The sequence below is a fragment of the Myotis nattereri genome, assembly GCF_964212035.1.
Source record: "Myotis nattereri genome assembly, chromosome: 5".
Lineage (NCBI taxonomy): Eukaryota > Metazoa > Chordata > Mammalia > Chiroptera > Vespertilionidae > Myotis > Myotis nattereri.
The window spans coordinates 33,182,781-33,208,462 of record NC_138080.1 but is presented as its reverse complement, the minus strand read 5'-3'; the positions used below and the strand labels follow the sequence as shown (position 1 = coordinate 33,208,462).

The following is a 25,682-nucleotide window of genomic DNA, read 5'->3' as shown; positions in this document are numbered from 1 at the left end:
TTCACAGGGGCTGAGTGGTGGCAGGCAAGGCCCAGAACCTCTCTCAGGGCGGAGGGAGGCCTTGTGGGGCGCAGGCACGGCCATGGCAGACTCAGCCCCAGGGCGCCTGATGTGCCATGCCAGCTCAGCCTGGTTCAGTGACCCTGAGTGGGGGGCGGTGAAAGGCTTAGAAAAGACAGACAAGAGAATGAAAGCTGGGTCTCGGTGGGACGCTGCTCCCTGATGAGGAGACAGCGCCAGCGCCCACAGCCGTGTCTTTATTTTATAGCAGATGCCACGAGGCAGAGGAGGGGCGTGAGCAAGTTGTTCACATCGTTCTCGTGGGTTTCAGTCCCACTCAACTACATGCACCCGAACTCTATCACGCAGGCACGTGGGGCCACGTGTTCGGACCACAGGCTCAAGCTTATAACTATGGCCATTGGCTATAACTGTGCTGGGTGGGCCCTGCCCTCCAAGCTGGGACTTGCACGTGGCCATGAGAGGACTGTGCCTCTCCTCAGTCCAAGGCTTGAACCTGTCCAAACACTGTGGCCGCTCCCCAGAAGGCCTCCTGCAAGTGGGACTGGGGCACACACTGCAGGGTGATGGTGAGGGCGACGCCGAGGCAGCCCAGGGGCACCCCATGCCTGGCACGCCCCTGCATTGCTGGACTGGGAGATCCCGGGATGGTCCCGTCGCCACAGCAGGGTCAGCGCCACCACCTGGCAGTGGGAGAAGAGCCACTTGAGGACCCCGGTGGGCGTTTCCCGTCCACTGTGGAGGAAGTCCTCACTTTCCTGTGTGTCCTTGTATCGCCTGTTCCCGGAAGGTCGCTGTCATCTGGCCACGGGGACTTCCACAGCTGGGTCTACGGTCACAGCCTGGGGCGAGTCTCAGCCTTGGGAAGGGAGAAAGGAGGCATGGGGACAGGGAGGCTATGCCTGAGTGGCATCAGCCCTCAGCAGGGAGGGGGACCGCCCATCACGTGAGGCTCCATGGGACCCAGTGGCTTGCCCCCGCGTGGCTGCCTTGCTCATCTGAGGGCCTCACTGTCAGGATGCAGCAAGCTGTCCTGGCCTGGAGCAGGTCTAAGCTGAGACTGGGCTCCCAAGAGCGAGAGGCCCTGGGTGGAGCCTGGGGAAGGCAAAGGGGGTGTGTGTGTGCGTCTGGGGGAGGACCGGCTCTGCTGTCCCAACTCGCAGCCCCGGGGACCAGGGTCCCCTGCAGCCTCTCCCTGCCAGTTGCTCTTCCTGGGCACCATGTCTGCCAAGCTGCGTCCACCCTCTCATCGGGGACCCACCTGCCTCAGGAACCCGCTTCTCCTCCTTAGCCACCCCCAACCAGAAACCTCTGGGTTTCTCCGAAGAGTAGGATGCTGCTGGAACAGACGTTAGCTCCAGTCTCCTGCCCCTTGGCCCCACTTCCAGAGGACGCCTGTCTCATGGTCCGTTTAAGTCCTTCTCCACACTTCGCCACCTGCTAAATTGGATGGAAATTGCCTTTGACATGTGCTGTCGGTGGCTGGGTGCTCAGGCTGAGGGAACAGATGAAGCTGAACTAATCCTGATTCACAGTGACCGGGACCAGAGAGGACACACTGGCAGAAACAGGCCACGGTGGCCCTCTGTGGGGGGAGGGCGTCAGAACGGTTTTTGAGAACAAGGGGATTTTGTGTAAGATCCAGAGCAGTGAGCGGGAGGTGGCCAGTGAAAAGCGTCAGCAGGGCCCAGCACTGAACAAAGGCCGGGCACTGGTTCACTAGCTGTGTGACCGGGGGCGTGTTCTTTAACCTCCCTGTTTCCTCATCTGTGAAGTGAGGATGAGGACTCTCTCAGAGAGTGTGCGCAGCACCCAGCTAAGCGCCCGGCGCACAGTGGACACGAGAGACGCCGGTCCCCACCCATGCTCCCTGCCCTGGGCGTAAAGTGTCACACACACAGTGGGGTCTCCCACTGCTGCCCAAAGGCCAGTCTGCTGGGCTGCGCTTCCCGGGAGACGGGGCCAGGAAATCCCGCGTGCATTTTGATATGTGCCACTCAGAGTTATTTCCATCCTCTGCTCATCATTTTGAGAAACAGAGGCAATCCGTGTGAGATCAGCCCTGGATAGTGGACCAGGACTGTGGCCAGATCTTGGGGGGTGGGGGTCATTGTGTTGTCCTTCACCCCCGATTCCCACTGGGCTCTCTTGGGCAGTGAAGCCAGCTCTGAGGGGGGTAATGACACATCCATGGCGGGGGGGCGGGGGGGGGGCGCTCTGAGCACCTGGGGGCCAGGTCCCACACAATGGATCATGCTTCGGCTGCAATAGCTCTTACCTATGGGAGCGGGGCTGATGAACACGGGGTTCCGTCTTTCCCCTCCCGCTCACCCATCCCTCAGGTTGCCCCTGTCTTGCCTGGCGATTCTCTGAGACGTTTGTGGTAGAAAGAGGGAGGGGGAGGGGGAGGGGGACAAGAGCAGCCAACATGCGTGTTCCCTGCTGATGAGAAACAAGGCCAGGTTTCAAGGTCTAGATAGTAATTCTCTCATGGCGCTGGACAAAACGAAGGGAATCCCTTAGAAACTGCTTTGGGGGGTTTGGTTTTGATCTCTGAGCCTGGACCACAGGGGACCCAGCTGCATTCACAGCGTTTGCTCTGTGTCTCTTCCTCAGAGCTGGTGCTCGGCGGAGAGCTGCACGCCTGGGTGGCAGGACACACTGACCCATGACGCCCAACCCCCGGCAGTGCTGACATCTGACAGCACAGGGTGAGGGCTCTGCAAAGGGCCTGTCTCACGCCCCAAGCCCATTACAAACACTTACTGAGCACTGTGTACACTCTCCTAAGCACCCCACGTGCACGGTTGTCGTGCTCACCCCCATATTCCAGGGGGGCAAACTGCCGTAGCCAGAGGGGAAGAGACTTGCCCCGGGCCACACGGACAACAGTGGTGGAGCCAGGATGCATCGGCCGCCCGTGCTCAGCCGTGACACTCCAGTGACCACAGGCCACGTGGCCCGTGGTGCAGATGAGCCCCTGCAGGCGAAACACATGGGGAGCTTAAGCCATGGTTTCCCCACCCCTGTGCAAGGCTGTTCTTGAACGCTTAGCTCGTCCCTGGCCTGTTTCTATTCCCACATAAAGGTCACTGAACCGGCCAGATCCTGAGTGTCTGGCCGAGGCCAGGGCAGGGGGTGCTGGGAGCACTGGCCCACCCAGGAATGGAGAAGGGGCTCTTATGGGACAAGGCCAGGGCACGCTTATCCAGCTGCAGGTGCAGGTCAGCCAGGAGGATGCCAGCCTTCGCAGTCACCTGAGTACAGAGCTGGCGAAATCGATTGCTGGAGCCCGTCCTCGCTCATTAGCAATCAGGGTTAATTACTGCCACGGCTGATCCCATGACCAGAACATTTTCTACGAGGTGGAAATTGTCAGGCTGAGCAAATGAGGAAATCGCTGGGCGGACAGGGGGTTATCCCAGGGGAGCGGGACCTGTCAGGTGGCCGTAGGAACCCAGCTAAGGTGTGAACATGTGGCACTCCCGGCAGGCTCCTAGACCCCTGGCAGGCCCCTGGGGGCACCGAGGGCTGGCTGACTTGCATGGACAGGATCCCAGCACAGGGCTGGTGTCGGACTCCTGACTCTCTGCCCAGCTCTGTTGCTGACTGGCTCTGTGGCCCTAGGCAAGTCACTCACCCTCTCTGATATTCAGTTTCCCCATAAGTAAAACCAATTAAGTGCCAATCCTTCTGGATTTGTCATGGTGAGCCCCCCTTTTGGGGTCTGACTTACCATTCATGTACTAGTGAGGAGGCTCTGGCAGGAGAGGGGCGTGGACATCCTCTCCATGGCCACCAGGGGGCGCACAGACCTAACAAGAGGCCTGAGCAAGCCCAGGAAGGGCTCTGGGGAGGGGTGATCACTAGCGGATCAGGAATTGGAGTGTCATTTTGGAACTGGGGGGTAAGGAGGAATCTGGCCTGAGAGGAAAGGCCAAGGAACCTCTTCCTGGGATTGGGGATGGAGGCTGAGGCTGGTGGCTGCGGAGGCAGGCAGGAGAGGGCCGAGAGGACCTGGAGGACCCGCTTCATGTGGGTCATAAAGCCATCGGTGCAGGCAATGTCCGAGGGCGGGTGCCCCCCCCACCCCCACCCCCCCACCACCACCACCTTCAGCCTCTTGTTCTGCTGCCTGGCCAGGGCCAGCACCTGCCAAGGCAATGCCTGATCAGCCCCAGCGCAGGCCTTTCTCTGAGACGCAGGGCCTGCAGGGGGCAGGCACCCCGCCATGCACCCCCGGGGTCTCCGGGGCCCCTGCCTGGCTAGAGGCTACTGTGCTGGCCACTCCAGGCCCTGACTGCATGCAGCTCTCACTGGGCGGCAATGCTGGGATGGGAGGGCGGGGTCCTAGCCTGGGAAGCCCAGGGGCAGGGCCTGGCCTCGAGTACCCGGATGAGCTGGAGAATCGGGCCATCGCATGCTGGGCTGCGGTGGACACTCACCTCTCTGATCTCCTCCACGGATGTATGTATATGTAATAAATCTTCATCTGTATGTATATGTGTAAATCCTTTTTGGTAAATTTTAGTCTTTTTTTTTTCTTTTTTGGTAAATTTGTATGTAAATACGTCATTTTCTCCTGTTAATCTGTCTCAGATCAATTTGGTTTTGAGTCCAGCAAGAAGAATTTAGAAGGGTAGAAGGAGCACAGCCGGAGTGGCTCAGTGGTTGAGCATCAACCTATGAACCAGCAGGTCACGATTTGATTCCCGGTCAGGGCACAAGCTCAATCCCCAGTAGGGGGTGTGCAGGAGGCAGAGATCAATGATTCTCTCTCATCATTGATGTTTCTATCTCTCTCTCCCCCTCCCTTCCTCTCTGAAATCAATAAAAATATTTTTAAATAAGATAAAATAAAAGGTGCATATGCCATAATGGCCAAAAAAAAAAAAAAAAAAGAAAGAAAGAAAAAGAAAAGAAGGGTAGAAGGAAAATTATTTTTCCTCGGCCCACAACACCACGCTGCCCACCGCTCTAGGGAGACAGAAAAGGATGCTGGTGGCTACAGCACAGAGGCCAAGGGCAAGGGACTCTCTGCCCAGGATGGTCCTCTACCTGAGGTCTCCCCTCCCCGGTCTTCAGGGCAGATGGACCAGGTCTCCTCATCCATGCTCTGCTGATTAACCTGTCAACGGAAGAAACGTCCGAACCTGCAGAGAATTTTTATGAGTTGATTAGAGCCAAGCTGACAACATCCCAGGGAGCGAGGTCTCCAATGCTCCCAGTAACAGTTGTGCAGTTCATTCTCTGCATTTGAAATGGGGAGGGACTGCCAGGGGGGCTGGGGGAGCAAGGTAGGAGGGGGAATACAGGATAGTGGACATTCTGTGCTCTCGTGAGGGTGGTTATTTCAAAGGTGCACGGAGCAGTGGGCAGGGCTTGCTTAAGGCAACGGCCAACCTTTCACTAAAGAAGTTACATGCCTGGGGCGTAGCTGCCCACCATGACCTGCCCCGTTGGGAATTTATGATCACATCACCCTGTGAGGTTGCTTTCCACATGTGAGAAATGCTCACCTGTCTGAATTCAAATAACGGACTTGGGGACAGAAGTGTGGCAAAAAACGAGACTTTTACTACGATCTTGCAAGAGCGGGTGTCCAGTTGAACAGGCGCACACGGAGCAGTGGTCACAGGCTATGTATCCCTAGGGAGTGAGAGTCCTTCCTCCGGTTCCTCACTGGCTGAGTACTATGGGGTTAATAGTTTCTTCATATGTCACCTGGGTCTTTTTTTTTTTTTAAATTACCCAACTGTCTCTTATTGGGCCATTTCAGAAAAGGGGTGGGGGAGGGCGCCGAGGCCTTTTCTACTTGTCTCCGCCTCCCCCTGTCTGGTGGAGGCAGGTGTAAGGTGTTTTGTCCTGGGCACCTGGGGGTTTCCACCATGATGCTGGCTCCTGTACACCGTTCTTTGTTCTTATGCCCTCTCCCCTCCTCCCTGCATGCTGTCTGCCCTGGGGAAATTCAGTAACGTTTCCGATAAAAGTTGACCATGCTGAAGATCGATCAAGGGCCTATTTCCTACACATAGAACCCCCTTTTTGGACCCACAACCCCGAGTTTCCTCCTCAGTAAGGTGAGGGTACTTTTGCCTAATTCTCCGGGTTGATCTAAAGGTTAGAGAAGAAGCATGAGTCTCACAGGAACACAACTAGAGCCTGAAGTGACGGCGGGCTCTTCCATCTGCCCTGCGGCCAGCTCGCCTGGCAGGAGCGCGGGACACCATTGCCTGCAGCGCCACCCCTCAGCTCAGGGCCTGGCACGGAGCCCCGCCCCGAGGTAGTTTGTGTGGCAAATTAATAAGCCACTGGGCATCGGGGCTTATCAGACCCTGAAGCCAAGACCTGGTGCCCAGTGGGAACGGGAGCAGCAGCTCTGGAGTTTCGGAGGAAGAGAGGCCAGGCTGGAGGCGTGCATCTGGGGTCGGATACGCACATGCGAGGTCCTGGAACAGGGTGGGGGGAAGGGGGGCAGAGTCGCCCCTGTCCCCAAACCAGGCTTTCCACTGAGCTGCCAAGTGCGTATGCGTTCACATGAGCACAGAAATGCACCCTCCAACGCAAATGCACTAGCAGTGAGGCGGGAGCGGGGGTAAGGGGAGAGCCGGGGTGGGGATGGGGTGGTGACCATGAGCTCCCCACAGGGAGCCCCAGCTAGTGGACAGCAGTGCTCAGAGGCAGCTCAGTCCCGGAGGGGGGCGTCCCAGAGGCGGCTGAGGGATCTGTGGAGCTCCAGGCCAGAGAGCAGAGCCGACTTTGGGGAAGGGTTGCGTTATGAGGCGAATTGGGTGCCGCCCAATTTCATCAGAAGGCGACTGTCTTTGGCAATAGGGCCTTTAAAGAGGCAGTAAGTCAAAGTGAGGGCGTTGGGATGGGTCCTGATTCAGTATGACGGGTGTCCCAGTGGGAAGACAGCCACCGGCACGCCAAGGCGAGGCCTCAGGAGAAACCGACCCTGCGAGCACTTGATGCCGGACCTCCAGCCTCCAGACTGGGAAAATAGATCTGTGTTGTTGAAGCCCCTGGTCTGTGGCACTCTGTCGTGGCAGCCCCAGCTGACAATGCACCATGTCTGTCAGCCCCTGGGGGGAGGGGGGTCTCCACCAGGGCCTTTGGGAGAGAGAAGAGCAGGGCTGGGGCTCCTTCCTCTGGGCCTGTTTCCCTTGGGCTCAGGCAGGAGGCAGGGCCTGTGCAGCCCCTCCATCCCCACCCGAGGAAAGAGAGCACAGAGCCGCCCCCCCCCCCAACTGGACGTTCTGCCTGTGAAAGGCCGGGCTTGGTGGGGGAGGCCTTGGGGCTGAGGGAGGAGAAACCACCTGTCAGGCTGACCACTGTCCCTTCCCTGAAGCCCTGGAAGGGGGTCCTGGGGCTGTGGCCAGGAGGTGGGAGAGCATCAAACCCGGGGGGTGGGGGAAGGGGGCAGGGCAGGAAGGGAAGGGAGTCCCAAGGGACAGCCTAGTGTCATCCCAAATAACTTGTTTTCCACCCACCTGCAAGCCCTGTCCCTACCACCCCAGGCAAAGTATGTCCTGCTCGCATCCACAAATGCCCCTTTGGACCATAGTCAGACCCAAGTTTTCTCCTTTTGCTGAACGCAGTGTGCCCTGGGGCATCACAGAAGCCGGTGCCATGGCGTGGGTGGGCCTGGGAAGGGACCCTCCTCCCTCCTCTGCTGAGAGCCCCAGAGCCTGGAGCCGGACCAGGTTCTCCTTCTTGACCCTGAACATTTGCCCTTGGAGGGGACGCTTCCTCGCCTGCCCCGAGCCAGTCACATCAATTTTATAAATTGCCTTTATTGAAAAAAATAAAATTACATGGAAATATAAAAATCAGCAAAAGCGATGTGTATCAGTTCATTCAATCTCCGTTGCCATCATCCGTGGTCGAGGGCGATGGTTTATTGCTTATTTCTTCTTGTCTGAAGGGCTCAGCTTGTCCAATAATTGCTGAGTCTTAACTTTTTTCACACCGTTGTTGGCAAGGGAAATTAATGCTACTATTTCGATGGTCACTGAAGCTTGTGTTTTGATCTCTTCCCTGCTCGTACTTGTGAATCAGTGAGAATGAACTCCAAGTACAATTTGTCCATGGTAACTCCACTCATCTTTGAAACAAGAGGAATTTAATGACTTCTGACCTGCAGATCTTACTTCCTTGTCCCACTCAGCCAGCTCATTCTCTGTAAAATATGACAAGGGCAGCCGGGTAGCTCAGTGGGTTAGAGCGTCGTCCCCATAAGCCAAGGTTGTGGGTTTGATCTCCCAGTCAGGGTCAGGGCACATCCAAGAAGCAACCAATGAATGCATAACTAAGTAGAACAACAAATCGATGTTCCTCTTTCTCTCTAATATAAAATAAATAAAAGGGAACCTGACATAGGGCATAAAGTTCATTCAACATATGACACAAAGTGGGAGGGCACTGTGGGGGTTCAGGACGAGTTACCCCAAGATGTGCCTGAGTGGTGTGTGGATTGTTCTGAGCTCTGTGGGCTCAAAAGAAACTTCTGCCCCTCCCCTCTTACTTACCTAGAACTTGAATTCGGGGCTTTGCCTAGAGTTAGAGATGATCAGAGATAACGTTTTATGACCTATCTGTATGGCAGAGCAAACCTCTAATTACTGATCATCTGCTCTTCTAATCATCCTTCAGTGACCTTCCTCCCCTCTGAAGCCCCAAGGTCATCGTTAGCTTGGGATGTCTTACAGGAGAAGAAACATCATCGGTGTTCTTTCAAAAACAGGTAATAGCCTCAAAACCCTTGTCTTGTAGATATGACATGTATTTACGTAAACTGACAAAATGATTCCACTCAGACCTTATGAACATGAAAGCTTGAACATCTACAGTGATTGTAAATACTCCAGCTGTGTTATTAAAGTAACTATTGCATTTGTGTTTCATGCAACAGAAACCCATTGATGTACATTGCAGTTTATCCTGTGAATCCCAGCAAAGATTCATAGATGTGTGAAACCTGTTTACCATCTCTTTCTGAGTGCATGTCAGCAGATACGCCCAAGGTCTTAGTGAGAGACCCACCAAGGCTCGGAACAGTGAAAAAGTCCCACAGTTGGCCATCCATCTCCCCCAGCAGGACATCAAAGTCAAGCCCAGGAACTAACTCATTTTCCCATTCATTTGTTTATGCTTTCATTCCCTCATTTATTCAGCAAACATTTTTTTAAAAATATATTTTATTGATTTTTTACAGAGAGGAAGGGAGAGAGATAGAGAGCTAGAAACCTCGATGAGAGAGAAACATCGATCAGCTGCCTCCTGCACATCTCCTACTGGGGATGTGCCCGCAACCCAGGTACATGCCCTTGACCGGAATCGAACCTGCGACCTTTCAGTCCGCAGGCTGACGCTCTATCCACTGAGCCAAACCGGTTTCGGCAATTCAGCAAACATTTAATGAGAATCTCCAAAATGCCAGGCTGTGCTGGGTTAGGATCAAGGATGTACCACCTCGACAGGTAGTCCCTGGTCCCGAGGGCCCTACAGTCTAAAAGGGGAGGCAATGAGCAATCGGGTGCAGCAGCCAGCACTGGGGAGAAACGTCCACAATAGCTGAGATCAGAAAATATTTGATCATGTGTGGCAGGAACAGCAAAGTGTTGTATTTCACAGCCAAGTCTTGTTGCAAAACCTCTGAGCTTCTGACCTACATATTTTGACCACTGTTTGCTTTTCATTTGTGCTCCTGGTATTATTGGTGTGAACAAGGTGAACACTGGCTTGGAGTCGCTTCAAGGCCTGAAACTGTGGGTTCATTACACCCCAAGAGGGACACACATAGCTTCCGGTCCCATCTATTCTAACAGACTCACTTTTAGAAGACATTTCTCCTGGAAACCTTGGGCACTGCTAATTGGCAGCCACTATGTGTGGGGGAACCTGTAAGAGATCTGGGCTCCCTTGGGGAGCTCCGTGACCCCACTGGTGTGTGGGTATAAGAGAGAATATGGCTCTGCCATTCCCCTTAGCAGAGGTGAATACATTTGTTATTTATGCCTTTTGTAGTCATGACATAAAAGTAGCACTTTATAACTACGTCAATTGGAACGCACTCTCAGCAAGCTGTACTTAAAATGGCATCTGAAAATCGTCCCTGTCCCCTTTGCCGCACAATTGCAGCTGTGGCATGTGTCCGGACGCCCCACAGCAGGGGAAACACAACTCCGACATTCCTAGTGTTTTCCTGAATAACCTACAGACTTTCTCCAGTCCAGCAGCCTTTATGGCCTCAATGTTGTATGACTGGTGACGTTTTTGTTGCAGTGCTATGGACTTGACTCACTTGACCCTGATCTGCCCAAAGAGTAGCATCTCTGGGGCATTTTTGATGGTTTACAGGGACTGCTGGGTCAAATATTTGGAACTGAGATAATCGGGGCCAACAAGTTTGCTTATTGGTGCTTCTTGTAATGAAGGATGTTCTGGGATTCCACTCTCCTCTCTTCCAACTGCTCCCTTACAAATAAGTCTGGACACTTTATTTTAAACAATGTCAGTAAAATAGTGTTACCTGGCTTGTGCAGTCATTCCCCAGGTCACGTATTTGCCTTTTAAATGAGCACTTTCATTCTCCAAAAGGCACGAGGTGGTGGTGTAGCTGGAAATGTCAAGCCCTCACAGGCCTTGTCCTAACATAAACTAGAGATCTTGGCGCTCATACTTCTGTAGCACCTCCTCGGGGCCAGGCACCATTCCAGGGCCCTGCATATAGGAACTCACTTAATACTCACAGCCACCTGTGAGCTTGGTACAATCAGTGTCCCCTTTTATAGGTGAGGGAATTGAGGTACAGGGAACCTTTCTCGGGGTCACACAGTGGTAAGAGGCAGACCAGGAGCCCGATCTAGATAATCTGACTCCAGACTTAGAAAGCAGATTTTGCTTTTGTTAATCCTCACCCAAGGCTATTTTTTCCATTGACTTTTTTTTTTTTTTTTTTTTTTTTGAGAGAGAGAGAGAGAGAGAGAGAGTGGAAGGGAAGGAGGGAGGGGACGAGCATGCCATCGATGTGAGAGAGACACATTGATTGGTTGCCTCCTGCACTCGGGGCCGGAGTCAAGCCTGCAACCCAGGTACGTGCCCTTGGCTGGGAATGGAACCCATGACCCTTCAGTTCATGGGCCCACGCTCTAACCACTGACGACACCAGCCAGGGCTAGAAAGGAGATTTTTGACAGAAGGAGCTCAGCCTTTGGAACCAGACAGCGTGCGTCTGAATCTAGGCTCTGCCTCTAACTAGCCAAGGGACCCTGGGCAAGTTATTCGAACCTTAATTTCCCGCTCTGTGAGATGGAAGCACAGAGGTGGTGTATGCAAGGCTCCAGGCACACGGTACTTAACGACAGTTCAGACCACTCCTGACCTTCCCCTTGCTTTGTACACACACGGACACACACACCCTTTTGGCCTGGTTACTTGATACTCATCATGATTCATAATTCGGCTTAGGGAGACCACCACCCCAGCTTTCCCTGCAGAAAGCGCAGCCAGGGCGGTGTGCGGCCCCTGGGAGCACACCATGCTGGGGGCAGGGAGAAAGGGCTCATGGCCCGGCTGGGGCCTCGGCGGGGAGATGCAGGTGGGAACCCTGCAGGCTGAAGGACCCATTCGCGCAGGTGGAGGTCGAGGAGCGTCAGTGTGGTGTGTGCAGGGACTCAGTTCGGGGGTGCTGGGGGGCCCTTAGGAATAGGGGAGTGATCGGTGGGGCCAGGCAATGCATGAGCTTTCTGTGGGAGCAGCGGGGAGGCCCTGCAACGTTCAGTTCCGATCCTATATGGAGACCAGTCAGGAGGCTGCCGTGGCAGGACTGGGCGGGAGACCGGGGGCTTAAAGCAGGGTGGGCGGGTGACGTGGCTTCCAGATGAGGCCAGAGGGACATTCTTAGAACAACTCCTCCTCCTCCTCCCAACCGCAGCGGAATCACAGTTGCTTAGCTTTATTGAGCAAAAGAGTTCCAATCTCTGTGGAAAGGCTTCAGAATTACCTGCTGATTTTGCTGCAAAACTATGGATTAGGGAAAGAGAAATCACCCCTGGCCACCTCCTTTGTCCCCTCACAGAACACAAATCATCCTAGAGACCAAGTGATGTGTTTGTGCCCAGAGAATTAATAGCCTTTTCCTGTATCTAAAATTACGTCTAATTTTACTCACTTCCCTTAAAGAAAATCACCCTTAAGAACCAGGCTGCTGGTAATGAGAGACGCGGGTCAGGCCCATCTTGGTGCCAAGAGCAGCAGCCCAGCAGAGGAGGGGGCTGGCACACGTCACCCCCTAAAGCTTCGAGACCACTGGCGGGTCCCTGGCATCAGTTTCCAGCCACTGCACGAGGATCCGATTCAACTCGGCGGGCCTGGGAAGGGAATGAAAGACGATTCGTACCCGTCTGGACCCGCTCACCTCACACAAGGTGAACAGCTAGCCCAGGAAGGCCTTTACTGAAGGTGAACAGGAAGTCCCGATGTCCCCCGCCCTGGGGCCCCCAACTCCTTACTTCTCTATCTGTGTCCAGTGTCCACAATCCTTAATGTGTCCCCTTTTCAGGTGGGGGATCTGGAAGAAAACACCAGCCAGAAAAGTAAATGGCAGAGTGCCCGTGGGTCTGGTTTCAGGTTAGTGCAACCAGAAGGAATAACCACTTATTGAGCAACTACGACGTCCTGGGTGCTCTACATACATTGTCTTATTGAAGCATACCCACAATCCTGTGCGGTAATGGGAAAGCTCAGAGAGGTCAGGGAACCTGCCCAAGGCCACACAGCGTGGCTGAGCTGATTTTCAAATCCAGGGCTGACTTGTTCTCATCACAACTGTCTCCCTTCAGAACCATTCGTTCTCAGCCCTTTCACTGCCTGCAAGATGCTTGCTTGTTGTTGGCTCCCGCCATGCAGACGCGACTGCACCCGCTTCCCGGCTGTCTCGCTGGAGATCTGCACGCAGGGCTGTTTGGCTTCCCCTCTGGAACCTGGGCTCCCACAGTGGGTCACTGCAGCCAGCACCCGGGACGAAGAGGGGGCAGTAGGCAGCAGCTGGGACACGGGTTTCTTCCCGACACAGCCTTGAACCCTGACCGCGTGTGGGAAAGGATGGGGAAATCGCCCTTTTCCTCTCAGAAGCATAATGCACCCCAGCGAGGTTAGAGTCCGTTACAGGGGGCTGCAAAGGACCAGCTGAAGATCTTGAATTTCTACAGAAACCTTTGAGGGCTAGGAGCAGGGAGCCGAGCCTGTGGGCTCACAGCTTTCCGCAGCACCTTGGCCGGATCCATAGCCCACACCGCGGGCCGCATCCCACGCGCACCCTCCCCGGTGTGCCTGATGCTGCTGACAAAGCCACAGCAACTGGGGATGGGCCGCTCTCAGCAGCTAGCCAGCCCACGGCCACCCCACTGCAGGCCTCCCCAGTCACTACCAACCTCCACACTGTTAACAGAGGGAGCTTCCAATCCCATCACTCCTCTCCGGTGGCTCTCAGGCCCGTGGCCCACACAGCTCAGCCGGGCCCAGAGGGCTCAGCAAGATCCTCCTGCCTCATGGAGCTCCTGCCGTTCTCCGGGCATGCACGCTCCTCGCCTCAACACCCTGCCTCGCCTGGGTTCTCTCTCTGCCTGGGCTGAGTGTGGGATTAACTACAGGACAGTGAGTGCCTATAGGGCAGGGTCCGTATCTTACTCATCTTAACCTTCTCAGCATCTAACCCGATCCCAACACATTTAAGGGCACAGCACAAGCCCATGAAATGAATAAATGAATAAGTGAGTGAATGAATGAGAGACTGCATCCGTGCAAGGAAAAGGAAGCATCAGGCACGGTTGTTGCTCCCAAGAGGTGACAGTGAGGCTCCTGAGGAAGCCCCCATCCAGCGAGTGGTTCAGGAGAATGTCCCCCTCTGCCCTCAGCCGCCTCTTTCCTCAGGGACACCTCCCTCTCCCTCCAGGAAGCACCGAGGGCCCAGGCAGCACGGCCCTCACCCAGTCCTCCATATGCTTGGACATCTCAGGAACAAGCACTCGGTCCTTCTCCACAGTCACCATCAGGGCCGGAATCAGGATCTGGGGAGAGATGACAGGAGGTGGTGACAGCCAGAAAAGGAAAAGATGTCCCCTTCTTGCACCTTCCAGGTTAGGTCTCCCCTCCTCTGCTTCGTTTTCATGCTCCGCGACTTCCCCACTATTAACACCCGCTGAGGGGCCCAGCAGCCGCTGAGGCCCTGGCTCTGTCTGGCGCGCTTGGCCTGAAGGAGGCATCACTCCTACTGGAGATCTAGGAGAGGGATGTGAGACGGTAGAAAATATATATACTGCTCTCTGCCTCCGGGTTCCGGCACAGAGCTCCTGAAACGCCTGGACTTTTTTTTATTATTATTGATTTCAGAGAGGAAGGGAGAGGGAGAGGCAGAAAGAAACATCAATGGTGAGAGAGAATCATGGATCGGCTGTCTCCTGCACACCCCACACTGGGAATTGAGCCCACAACCCGGGCCTGTGCCCTGACCGGGAATTGAACCGTGACCTCCTGGGTCAGAGGTCAATTCTCAATCATGGAGCCACGCTCGCCGGGCTTCTCTGGACAATTCTACGTGACGGGAGCACTAGGAGCATCTAGTACTTGTCTCTGACCCCGTCCCTGACACAGGGCTCCTAAAACCCTTATAAATTCCCAAGTGCTCAGACCTCGAGGAGCATCTTTTGTTCTAAAGAGGCAACTCTGGGTGTTTCCTGGATGGGGGCTGGTCAGCAGAAACCCAGCCATGATTAGAAGTTTTGTTTTCAGCCCCCCTTCTTCTCTCTCTCTCTCTCTCTCTCTCTCTCTCTCTCTCTCTCTCTCTCCCTCCCTCCCTCCCTCCCTCCTCTAGAGAGGGGAGAGGGACTGGAATGGGGTGAACAATTGATCATGCCCACACGAGGAAGCTCCATAAAAATCTCAGTAGCATGGAGTTTGGAGCGTGTCCACACTGGGGAACTCACCCATGTACCTGGGAGGGTGGCACTCGGCTCCCCGGCACAGAGGCTCCAGTGCTCACACCCTCCCAGACCTCGCCCTTGTATTTCTCCAGGTGGCTGTGCACCTGTGTCCTGTCTCTCCTCCTTTACTAAGCTCACAGGGTAAGTAAGAGGCTCCCTGAGTTCTGTGAGCCACTCTAGCAAACAGTGGTCGAACCGAGGAGGGGTGGTGGGAGCCTCAGGTCTATAGCTGGTCAGAAGCACAGGTGACAACTGGACTTACGATGGGTGTCTGAAGTGTGTGTGTGTGTGTAGGGGGGGCAGTCTGGGAGGCCTGAACCCTTAACTTGTGGGAGGTGACAGTACCTCAGGTAGGTAGTGCTAGAATTTAGTAGTTAAAGTGTAGGACACCAGCTGATACTGCAGAGAATTGCCTGCTGGGGGACAAACCCTCACACATTTCATGACCAGAAGCGAAATGTTTTGTGTGAATGTAAAGGTTCAGGAGAAGACTGAGTTTTCTAATACAGATGAACATAGCAGTGCAGTGACCAACACAGGCTTGTGTGAGTGTGTGCATGCGCGCGTGTGTGCATGTGTGTTCGCGTGTGTGTGTATGTGTGCGTGTGTGCATGTGTGTGTATGTGTGTGTGTAAGTAAGAATGTGTGGGCTGGCCCACTCTGTGGGATGGGACAAGAAAGGAAGAAATGCCCTTGCATGGAGATCGATATTCCTTTTCTTTGAGTTAAATGGATGCTTCTAAAGGGCAGCCAAGACTCTAGAGCAGCAGTTCTCAACCTTCCTAATGCCGCGGCTCTTTAATACAGTTCCTCATGTTGTGGTGACCCCCAATTTCATTGTTACAAACTGAACATAATTAAAGCATAGTGATTAATCACAAAAACAATACATAATTATATATGTGTTTTCCGATGGTATTAGGCGACCCCTGTGAAAGGGTCGTTGGACCCCCAAAGGGGTTGCGACCCACAGGTTGAGAACCGCTGCTCTGGAGAGTGAACGGGCCAGACACAACTGTTACCAACATGACATTAGAGGCAGCAAAATGACTCCTCTTTTATCTACTGATAAATGGGGCCTGGAGAGGCCATGAAAGCCTCCATTTATTCTCTTTGTTCTCACTCTGCCATAATAATGTTCAAACAGCTCCAGTTTGTCCCTGATTAAGAAATCTGCACTATTTTTTTACCCACCGCACCCAGTCCTCCAAATGAGAGCATGAACAGGAGACATGCAAACATGCTTTTGGTGCTGAAAGTCATCCGGAGGCCGTGGTGGGCTGGGCAAGCTCTAGAATGCTCCAAGTCAAATGTAAACTGGTGGTGGGGGCATGGAGGAGGTGGGAGAGGAGGGAGATCTGAAAGGTGGCTGCAGAAGGGAATTCCCAACTTAAGCATCATCAGGGTTCGCCTTCCCAGAATCTTTGACATTATGTCCATCCACACTTGGAGAGATTTTGCCCATCAAACTGCGGCTTTGTAATTTCTGTCAATCACAGAGTACAGTGATGATAAGGAGCATTAATTGAACTACTGCTATATGCTAGGCACTGTTCTAAACATTTTATGTGCATTAACCCATGTTATCCTTACATGTTAGCACCATTGTTGTCATTCCCAGATTACAGAAGCGGCAACGAAGAACACACTGGTTAAGAGTGTTGACCAACGCCACACGGGGGTCAGATCCCAGGCCGAATTTCTGTCCAGCCCACTCTTAACCACTGCCTTCTATGCTGTCCTGCCTCCAGACCAACCCGTGTCGTCGAGACCTCGTCTGTTTTATTCGTTTGGTAAATCCGCGGTCTAGCACAGTGCCTGACACATAGAGGGTGTTCAGTCGAGAGAGTCAACAAGACGACCAGGGCTCCCAAGTGAGCGATGACCTTGAAAACGCAATCACCCTTAGGTTTTGAATGTTTTGAATGTAAACTGGGGGCCCCATTACTCCCATCGCAGACCCAGAGATTGGAAACCATCTTCTGCTGGACAAATGAGGAAACAGAGCCACAGACTGACTTGGTCACGTGATAAGGCTGAGACGAAGCCCTGCCTCTCTGAGAACACCCAGTGATCCATCAGTGAACCCTTTGGGAGTCACCCTGGACCATCTGCTGCCCTGAGCTGGGGCACCACCAGGAGACCTGGGCCTCCCAGACCGAAGCTGCAGTCACCCAGTCAGACCCCTGCTCTGTCCCTAATGCCACCCATTCCAAGAGAAGCATCAGCAAAAGAGGCCCCAAGGGAAACCCTGGAGGAGGAACTTCCAAAAGCTCAGAGGAAAAGGACAGAAAGGAGGAAGCCAGCAGGTCCCTCGGTCCACCCCCAGCTCTGACCCAGGGCAATGGGAAGCCGGGTTGGGGGTGGGCGCATGGGAGAGGGAGCAACACTAACCCAGCACTCACCTTCCGTCCTGTGCCTTTGCAGCCCCACTTCCAGTTCCTGTCTATGTTTCGATACCAGTTTAGGGGACCCCTGGGGGGCAGATCAGGGAATAAAGACAGGAAAGCGTTTAGTCCATGACTGTGCTGCAGACCCACCAGGCACCGGTCGCCCAGGGAGAGCCAGGCTTCTGCGGGAAAGAGGGCCGAGCCCGGCACAAACAACGGTGCCTAAGGGCCAGGCCTGGGCACACGCGGGGTTCGCGGAGAGGGTCTGTGGAGGGGCTGCCACACGGAGCCGGCCCCACAGGACTCTCCATGTCATCCCAGGGCTGTCACGTAAGAGGGTGGGAGCTTGTTTAGCGCCCTCACCATCCAGAGGCCACTCCCCTACCCTGGGGAGCCCCTGGAGAAGGGACTTCAGGGGGTGGTGCAGAGGTGTCTCCTCGGGGACAGGCAGGGCGGCTCTGGGGCTGGACCTAGAACCCTCTGCCAGTCCTCGGGCCTAGTCGGGGTTGGCGCTCTCGGGTCTCACAGCTCTAGGCCCTGGGAATACCTTGGGCCCGCCACATACCCTTTTGGGACTTTTCATTTTCCCTCCGGAACAAGGTGGGGGTGAGGCCACATTATCTCTATGCTCCCTTCAGAGCAAAGCTGTCCTCAAATCTGAGACTCTTAAATGGTCTCAGCCTCAAAAGAAGAAGAAAAAAAAAGCTTAGGGAAAAGTTGTAGGTTGTGGTGGTGCCAGAATGCTGGGGCTAAAGGGTGGGGGCCACAGGCGTTCCCAGCCAAGGCTGCAGGATAGAGGACTTCCGGGCGGGGCTGGCCAAGGCCGTGCCCATGGCTTGGCTCTTTCTGAGCCCTCGGGTTGGAGTAAAGGATGGAAGTGTAGAGAGGGGCACGAGGGAGAGAAGAAGGATGGACATGTGGTGAACTGCAACATCCTTGAAGAAACCAGCAGCTTCAAAGATTTGCAACGTGTCAGTGTTCGAAGTGCTATGCAGGAAAGGGGCCGTTGGAGCAATGCCTGTGGTTCCAGAGCAGAGGCCAGACCATCAGCGTGAACGCAGGCCGGAGCCAAGGGAATGAGGTCGGACCTGCTACCACGTGGAGACCCCTGAGAGCACCAGCTGAGCGAGAAGCCAGGCACAGAGGCACACACACTGTACTGCATTTATGTGAAATGCCCGGAGTAGGCAAATCCATGGAGATGGAGGGCAGATAGGGACGGCCTAGGACTAGGGGGTCGAGGGGAAGAGGGGGAGAGCTGACTGCTGAAGGAAATGGCGTGTCTCTTTGGGGCGATGTGGTGATGACCGCACAGCTCCGTGAATGGGCTAAAACCACTGCACTGAACGCTTTCAGAGTGTGAATTCTATATGGTATGTGAGCCAGCGCTCAACAAAGCTGTTTAAAAGGAGAGAGAGGTCGCCCTAACCAGTTTGGCTCAGTGGATAGAGCGTCGGCCTGAGGACTGAAAGGTCCCAGGTTCGATTCCTGCCAAGGGCATGTACCTTGGTTGCGGGCACATCCCCAGTAGGAGATGTGCAGGAGGCAGCTGATCTATGTTTCTCTCTCATCGATGTTTCTAATTTTCTATCCCTCTCCCTTCCTCTCTGTAAAAAAATCAATAAAATATATTTAAAAAAAAAAAAAGGAGAGAGAGGTCTCCAGTCCCCCTAAAAATGTATGCAGTTTTTGAGTGTCCGTGTTTTTCTGAAGAAAGAACTCAGAACTGTCATTTGATTCTCACGGGGGTCGTGACTGAAAAAAGGTTAAAAGCATCCGCTCTGAGGGGGCTCAGAAGGTAGAGGGAGGTGAGCCATCCCAAACCAGAGGCAACGGTGAGCCGCCACCACTGCAGGCAGGGAAGCAGGGCAGCCAGGCCTCCACGGGCCGTGGGGGCGGGAACCGGGGCTGTCCTGCACCCTGAGCACAGCAGCCCCCGTGCTGACCAGCCTCTCCTGTGTTCTGGGCTCCACTCCGTGTACCTGAAACCGGACTTCCTGAACTGCTGCACGTAGAAGCGGATGTCCTCCTCGGTCACAATCCTGCTGAGGCTGGGGTCTTTCGGGGATTCCACAAAGAGTCCTCCTGCAAAAAGCCACCTGTTCCCGATCCCACGCCCTCGGCCAGGGGTCCCACCGCGAGTGCCGGCCTTCGCAATGGAGGCTGACCTCCTAACTGCCTCCCGCCTCCCTGGGCGCTCCTTCACTCATCCTCTCTCATCCACAGGGAGCCCCTTTCCTCTCCGTCAGAGAAGTCTGTGTTGCCTCTGTCATTCTAGAACCCAAGACTGTCACACCCAGGCCTCCGCTTCTGGGAAACACACGAGGACTGACCACCCCCCTCCTGTCCTCCCAAAACGACACCTCCGTCCCAGGATGACACCTGTCTTCGGCCCTGCCAGCCCTCCAGCTCTCCCTCTCCCCTAGACGAAGCCTTTCCTCCCTAGCTTAACGAATCCCATCCCTCTTCAGATATATCCACGGAGAGTCTGGGAATGTTCACCAGGGCCTGCTCCGATCGTCCTCAGAGCCTGGAAAACCATCGGCCAGGGCGCAGGCGTGCTGTTGCCCTGGGCACACTCACGGGCCCTCCCTCAGTGTGGAATCTCATTTGTTTTCAGGGGTGTACACTGTGTCCTTGCAGTTCCCCGTCCTGGGGGTGGGGGGCAACCCTGTGATGCTGATGGACAGCCCAGGGACCACCACCATTTCACGGGGACAGCCCCGGGGGGCTCCCCAGGCTCAGCTGGGAGCTTTGGAGGCACAGGAGCTGGGAGATGGATGCAGCCTTCTGTGAGCTCCATCGCAGGGCTATGTGAGCAGGTGCCTCTGTGATGAAGCACTTGAGCCTCCCTGGAGGCCGGAGCTCCTAGCTCTCTGCTGTCTCGGGGCCGGGGTGAGAGCCCCTCCTGCCCCCCTCCCTGCGTTCCTGCCATCCGTCTGCCTCCCCTTGGACTCCCCAACTCTGCTGCCTGTGTTTGGATGTCTGTCCCTGCCTCACCAAGTGTGAGCTCAAACCGTCTGCAGAGCGAAGGAATGCAGAGTGACCGAGTGACCGAGAAAAGGAATGGAGGGAGGAGGCGAGAGGGAAGGGAGATGTGGTCTTGACCAGTGAGAGGTGTACGGCCCTTAGGGTCAGAGGAGTTTAAGCCCAGCCTGGCCACTTGGACAAGTTCCTGAGCTTCATTGTCCTCATGTGTAGAATACAGATAATAATGGGATTTTTAAGGGTGTCATGAGGATTATAAATAATGTATCTAAAGAGGGCCAGGCCAGCATTTGCTGCACATAGTAGGTGCACAAACAAGTAGTAGTGTCCTCATTATCAATAAAAATACAAGTGAATAATGGTAAGGCCAGAGTGTTGGGGCAAAGGTAAGGTCTGTGGGAACAGTGCTGGATCTCGGAGCCATGGATGAACTCCAGTCTGTTCTTCACTCTGACTCTTCACTTGTCTCCAACCCAGGAGGGAGGACAAGGGTGGAAATGTGATGGAACTGGAATGACAGGACTCGGGGCTGGGATGGAGGAGAGGACAGTGGACTATGACAGGGGATACCTGGCTTGGGGTCTAGCCCGACTCTCCCTCTGCCCGCACCAGGTGACCCTGCAGATGTCAGTTCCTATCTTGGGTCTCGGTCCTTGTCAGTAGAGGCTGAGATTGCCCCTACAAGCTCTAAGAGGCCCCCAAGCTCTTACTGTTTAAGATCTTGAATCCAAAGTTCCCTGAAGGAAAGGAACCTGAGGCCCCGTGGTCAGCCCAGGGCTAAGGGGAGTGTTAGTCACCTGCGGGGAACCCTATGGTAAGCCAGTCATAGTTCAGAGCTGGCAAGTGGCTGTTTCTGCTCATAGAGTCCGATGGAGAAATGCTCATTCAATGCTCAGCTGGCTCCTGCCAGGGCCCTCCTGATTCCCTTCCCTTCTAAGAATACTTCTTACCCCTTTCACAGACATCGTACATGTTGAACAGAGCCTGTAAGAAGAAAAGTTGGAGATTATGTCATGGGTAAAGTAAAGAAAATATGCTGGAACAGTCACTTACTGTGCCATCAGACTTGTACAAACATGCTAAACTCCCGAGAGGTAGGCAAGTCCTCAGGGATCACAGCAGAAATAGCTAGCAATCAAAGCTCTGGGCCCAGGCTGCCCGCCCCCTGCCTGTCCCCCCCCCCCCCCCCACTTGCAGGTCTTGGTGATATTATAAGAACTTGATTATATCAACCAATGGGAATAGAGATGAGACCTTAGGTCTATGGCAGATGGGAAGTTAAAGATAAGACCCTCCACAATAAATTTGTGGTCCCACCCATCATGACAGAGAGATGTCAAAGGAGTTGGTCCATTCAGTTTGGAACTAAGAGGAAACCAAAAAATGTTCACCCAGAAATTTATAGCTACGAGCCTGCCTTCACAAGTGCTTGGGTTTGAATTTACACTCTCTCCATGATCTGGAAATCCCCAAGATGCAAAATCAACAGCAACCACAACAAAGTGAGGATGGGCTAGTAATACCACCAGGATGTCTGACAGAAGCAGCCAGTGCTAAAACACAAGAGGGCCATTTCCTCAATCCCAGCTGAAGCCTACTGGCACAGATTCAGTGTTGCTTGAAGATGAGCTCACAAACCAAAATTACAAAACTCCCTCTCTTCTCTATCCCACCCCCCTCCTGAAAATCCCATTGCAAGAGACAGTAAACATAGCAAATAGTGAATCTACACTAATAAAAGAAAAAGATGCAAATTGACAGTCACTTTGTGAAGCCCACCAGCCAATCAGGAGTGAGTATGCAAATTAACCCGACAAAGATGGCAGGTTAATCTGCATACGCAGGCACTGAGCGGCCAGGGGTGGGGCGGCTGCTTGTGCGCGCATTGGCGCCAAGCTGCCTGAGTCCTGGGGATGGGCATCCTTGGGACCCAGGCCGCTCTGAGCCTGTAGGGCTGTATGTAGGGCCGGAGTGGCTGGGGTCCTGAAATGCCCCTGGCCACTCCAGGCCCATGCGCACAGGCGCCGAGCGGCTGGGGGCAGGGCAGGAACATCCCCGGGACCCAGGTGCTCTGAGCCAGTGCGCGCGCAAGCGGCCAGAGGCAGGGTGGGAATGTCCCCTGCAGCGAGCGAGCAGACAGCAGGGCCCTGCTTGCCCCTGGCCGTGACAGCGAGGGGCAAGCAGTCCCCTGCAGGGCCCTCACAGAGAGCAGACACTAAGGCCCTGCTTGCCCCTGTGGCAGCGAGCCAGAAAGGCAAGCAAGCTCCCACCGAGAGCAGCAAAGGGCAAGCAGGCCCCCACAGAGAGCAGACACCAGAGACTGTGGTGGTATCAAGCAGGCGGGTCCTCAGAGAGCAGAGAACCACGGGGAGCAGGCCTAAGCCATCAGTAGGACATCCCCTGAGGGCTCCCAGATTGGAGAGGGTGCAGGTTGGGCTGAGGGACCCACCCCCCATGCACAAATTTCATGCAATGGGCCCCTAGTATCAACTAATAGAACTTGTGAGAGAGAGGGAGAGAATGAAAATGAGTATGCTTAAAATTATTAAAAACATAAAAGAAACTGAAAAACAAGAACAGAACAATAGATCAGAGTGATTTGAAAGGGAGCCAAATAAAACTTTCATAAATTTCAAAAAATGTTCATTGAAAGAAAAAGCAATAAACACACAAAACTTCAAAGATGGGTTAACCTGCAGATTAAACACCACTAAAAAACCAATAATAGGGTAGACCGGAGGCATGTTTCACATAAACAATGATAGGAGCCTCTAAAAGAAAAAAAAAATTGTCAACCTAGAATTCCATATTCAAACTATACTTCAAAATTGAAAGCAAAAAAAAACATTTTCTGGCCAAAAACATTATGAGTTTACTACTAACAGACTGGAAAGAACTAACTACAAAAGAAAGTCCTTCAGAAAGAAGCAACTGAACTCAGTATAAAAGAGTGAGATGCTAGCAGTGGTCAGCACAGACAGTGGCAAACATGGGAAAGGCTAAGCAGGCACTGACTATATGAGGGTGGGTGGAGGGTATGGAGATAAACCATTATAAGCAACTGTGGTTGTTCATGAAAAGGGTTGAAACAGCAATTAATTTGGGGCTTTGATAAACAATTATGCATGTTGGTTAAAATGGTATAATTTCTCCACAGTCACTGTTATAATCATTCTTTGATTTTAATTTCAAAGCTTTACTGGTGTGTGGCAGTGAGGATGTGACCTTTCCCCATCAGTGTGACCAGTAGAGTGGGGATCCCACTCACCCTGGCTACAGAAATCAAAGGGAAGAAGGCCAGCTTGCTCATTCCCAGGCTCCAGTCCCCACCCCATCTTCTGAGGGAGGCCATCCAGAGACCTCTGCACCTCTGCAGCTCCCCCTTCCTGCTACCTATCCGCCTTCTACCCTCCCACCCCTGTACCCCTCACCTCATCATGTGCTCTGAAAAAGAGTTTGAAAGTCCGATACAGGTCCTCTTCCAGTTCAGCCTCAGCCACTCCCTAAAACAAAGTGTAAAGGAAGTCAGCTGTCTCTGAGGCATGAGTCCACCAGGGACAACCGCTCAGAAATAATAGAGCTCCTTCCTCCACACAGTCGCTGGGGGACCAGTGTTATGGGAAGGGACTGAGGCAGAGCATGGCAGTGTGTCTTCGTCCATTCCAGCTGCTATAACAGAACCACAAATTGTGTAGTTTACAAACATAGATACTTATTTAGTCTGGAGGCTGGGACGTCCAAGACCAAGGCCCCAGCAGACTCAGTGTCTGGTGAGAGCCCACTTCCTGGTTCAGAGATGGCATCTTCTCACTGTGTGCTCACGTGGTGGAGGGGGGAGGGGACTATGTGGGGTTTCTTTTTATATGGGCACTAATTCCCTGTATGAGGGCTCTGCCCTCGAGACCCAATCATCTCCCAAAGGGTCCACCTCCTATTAACATCACATAAGGATTGGGATTTCAAGATAGGAATTTGTGGTGGGGTGAGGGTGGGGAGTGGACACAAACATTCAGTCTATAGCAAAGTGCCAATCTATTTTTATTTCCTCCTTTCCAAATGCTCACCTAAACACACCCAGGCAACCACTAAACCGGATTGCAGAATGTTTTCTAAACGGGTGCCCTGCTTTCCCACCTCCTTGATTTAAAATATTGTAGCCTCCACCAAGAACACCTACCTCCCTCAGTTTGGCCTTCAAGAAGCCTTCAACATCTGTCCCAAACACTGCCTCCTCCATGAAGTCCTGTCTTCCCCCATCACATAAAATAACTCTGCCCTTCTCGGTTCCCACAGAGCCTTTGCTGTGTCTTCTCGGAGCCCCCTGAGCGCAGGGAAGCATCCACTCATCTTATTCCCGGGACCATCTGTGACTGGTCCTGGGTAGAGGCTGACGGTATGTATGTCCCTCTCCTAGGAATGTTCCCAGAGAGGAAGGTCCCATAAGCCAGGCAATAGCCACTGCAGTGGCCAGCACCCTCCGTCCCTGCTCACTGCAAGACTTCCTTCTCCACTGCATTGTTTGTTCTGCATATTGCAGATCATGAGAGCTCTGGGTCCACGGGACGCCAGCACCGCAGCAAAGGACACATTTGTCATCCGGCGGTGCTGGGTCTGCAGTTTATGATTTTATGAGGAAAGTGATGCTGTCGCGTTAATTACAATCCCTTTACATCTGTAAGATTCAATTATGATGGAGAATCAATCTGCTGTGTGATGAATGCCGAGGCAAGAAATAGCCACGGGAGGATGTACATTTGAAGTGATCGATGAAAGCCCCGGTCAGCCCTGTCGCCAGGAGTCATCACTCTTATTTATTGAGAGCAGCCACATACAGTGGGCCAGTGATGGCGCACCTTTTGAGCTCAGCGTGTCAGCATTTTGAAAAACCCTACTTAACTCTGGTGCCGTGTCACATATAGAAATTTTTTGATATTTGTAACCATAGTAAAACAAAGACTTATATTTTTGATATTTAGTTTATATATTTAAATGCCATTTAACAAAGAAAAATCAACCAAAAAAATGAGTTCGCGTGTCACCTCTGACATGTGTATCATAGGTTCGCCATCACTGCAGTAGGCTATCATTGCCTTAAGGAGAAAGGAAATTCTGACTTGTGCTACAGTGTGAATGAGCCCTGAGGACATAATGCTAAGTGAAATAAGCCAGACACAAAAGGACAAACATTGTATGAGTCCACTTAGAGGAGTAAAATTCACAGAGGCAGGAAGCAGAATGGGGGCTGCCAGGGTCTGGGGAGAGGAGTGAGTGGGGAGTTAATGTTTAAAGGGGACAGAGT

At 53.5% G+C, this 25,682-nt stretch overlaps 2 protein-coding genes across 2 annotated transcripts in view; both read right to left on the bottom strand.

Moving 5' to 3' along the window:
* Positions 1-499: 499 nt before the first annotated feature.
* On the bottom strand, positions 500-5,134 carry LOC308520212 (L-gulonolactone oxidase-like; the record flags this gene model as incomplete). Its single annotated transcript, XM_081092739.1, has 6 exons — positions 500-648; positions 2,842-3,001; positions 3,177-3,278; positions 4,039-4,173; positions 4,467-4,615; positions 5,080-5,134. The coding sequence occupies 6 exons, from the start codon at positions 5,132-5,134 to the stop codon at positions 500-502; spliced, it is 750 nt and encodes a 249-aa protein (XP_080948865.1).
* Positions 5,135-11,964: 6,830 nt separating this feature from the next.
* LOC308519963 (bifunctional epoxide hydrolase 2-like) overlaps positions 11,965-25,682 on the bottom strand; it is a 74,122-nt gene continuing 60,404 nt past the window's right edge. The window contains exons 13-19 of the mRNA XM_081092338.1: positions 23,815-23,886; positions 21,334-21,367; positions 19,378-19,480; positions 17,411-17,480; positions 14,013-14,093; positions 12,537-12,595; positions 11,965-12,395 (exon numbers count right to left, since the gene is read on the bottom strand). Of these exons, the coding sequence (XP_080948464.1) occupies positions 12,317-12,395; positions 12,537-12,595; positions 14,013-14,093; positions 17,411-17,480; positions 19,378-19,480; positions 21,334-21,367; positions 23,815-23,886 (498 nt within the window). The 3' untranslated portion in view covers positions 11,965-12,316. The remainder of the gene's footprint in view (positions 12,396-12,536; positions 12,596-14,012; positions 14,094-17,410; positions 17,481-19,377; positions 19,481-21,333; positions 21,368-23,814; positions 23,887-25,682) is intronic.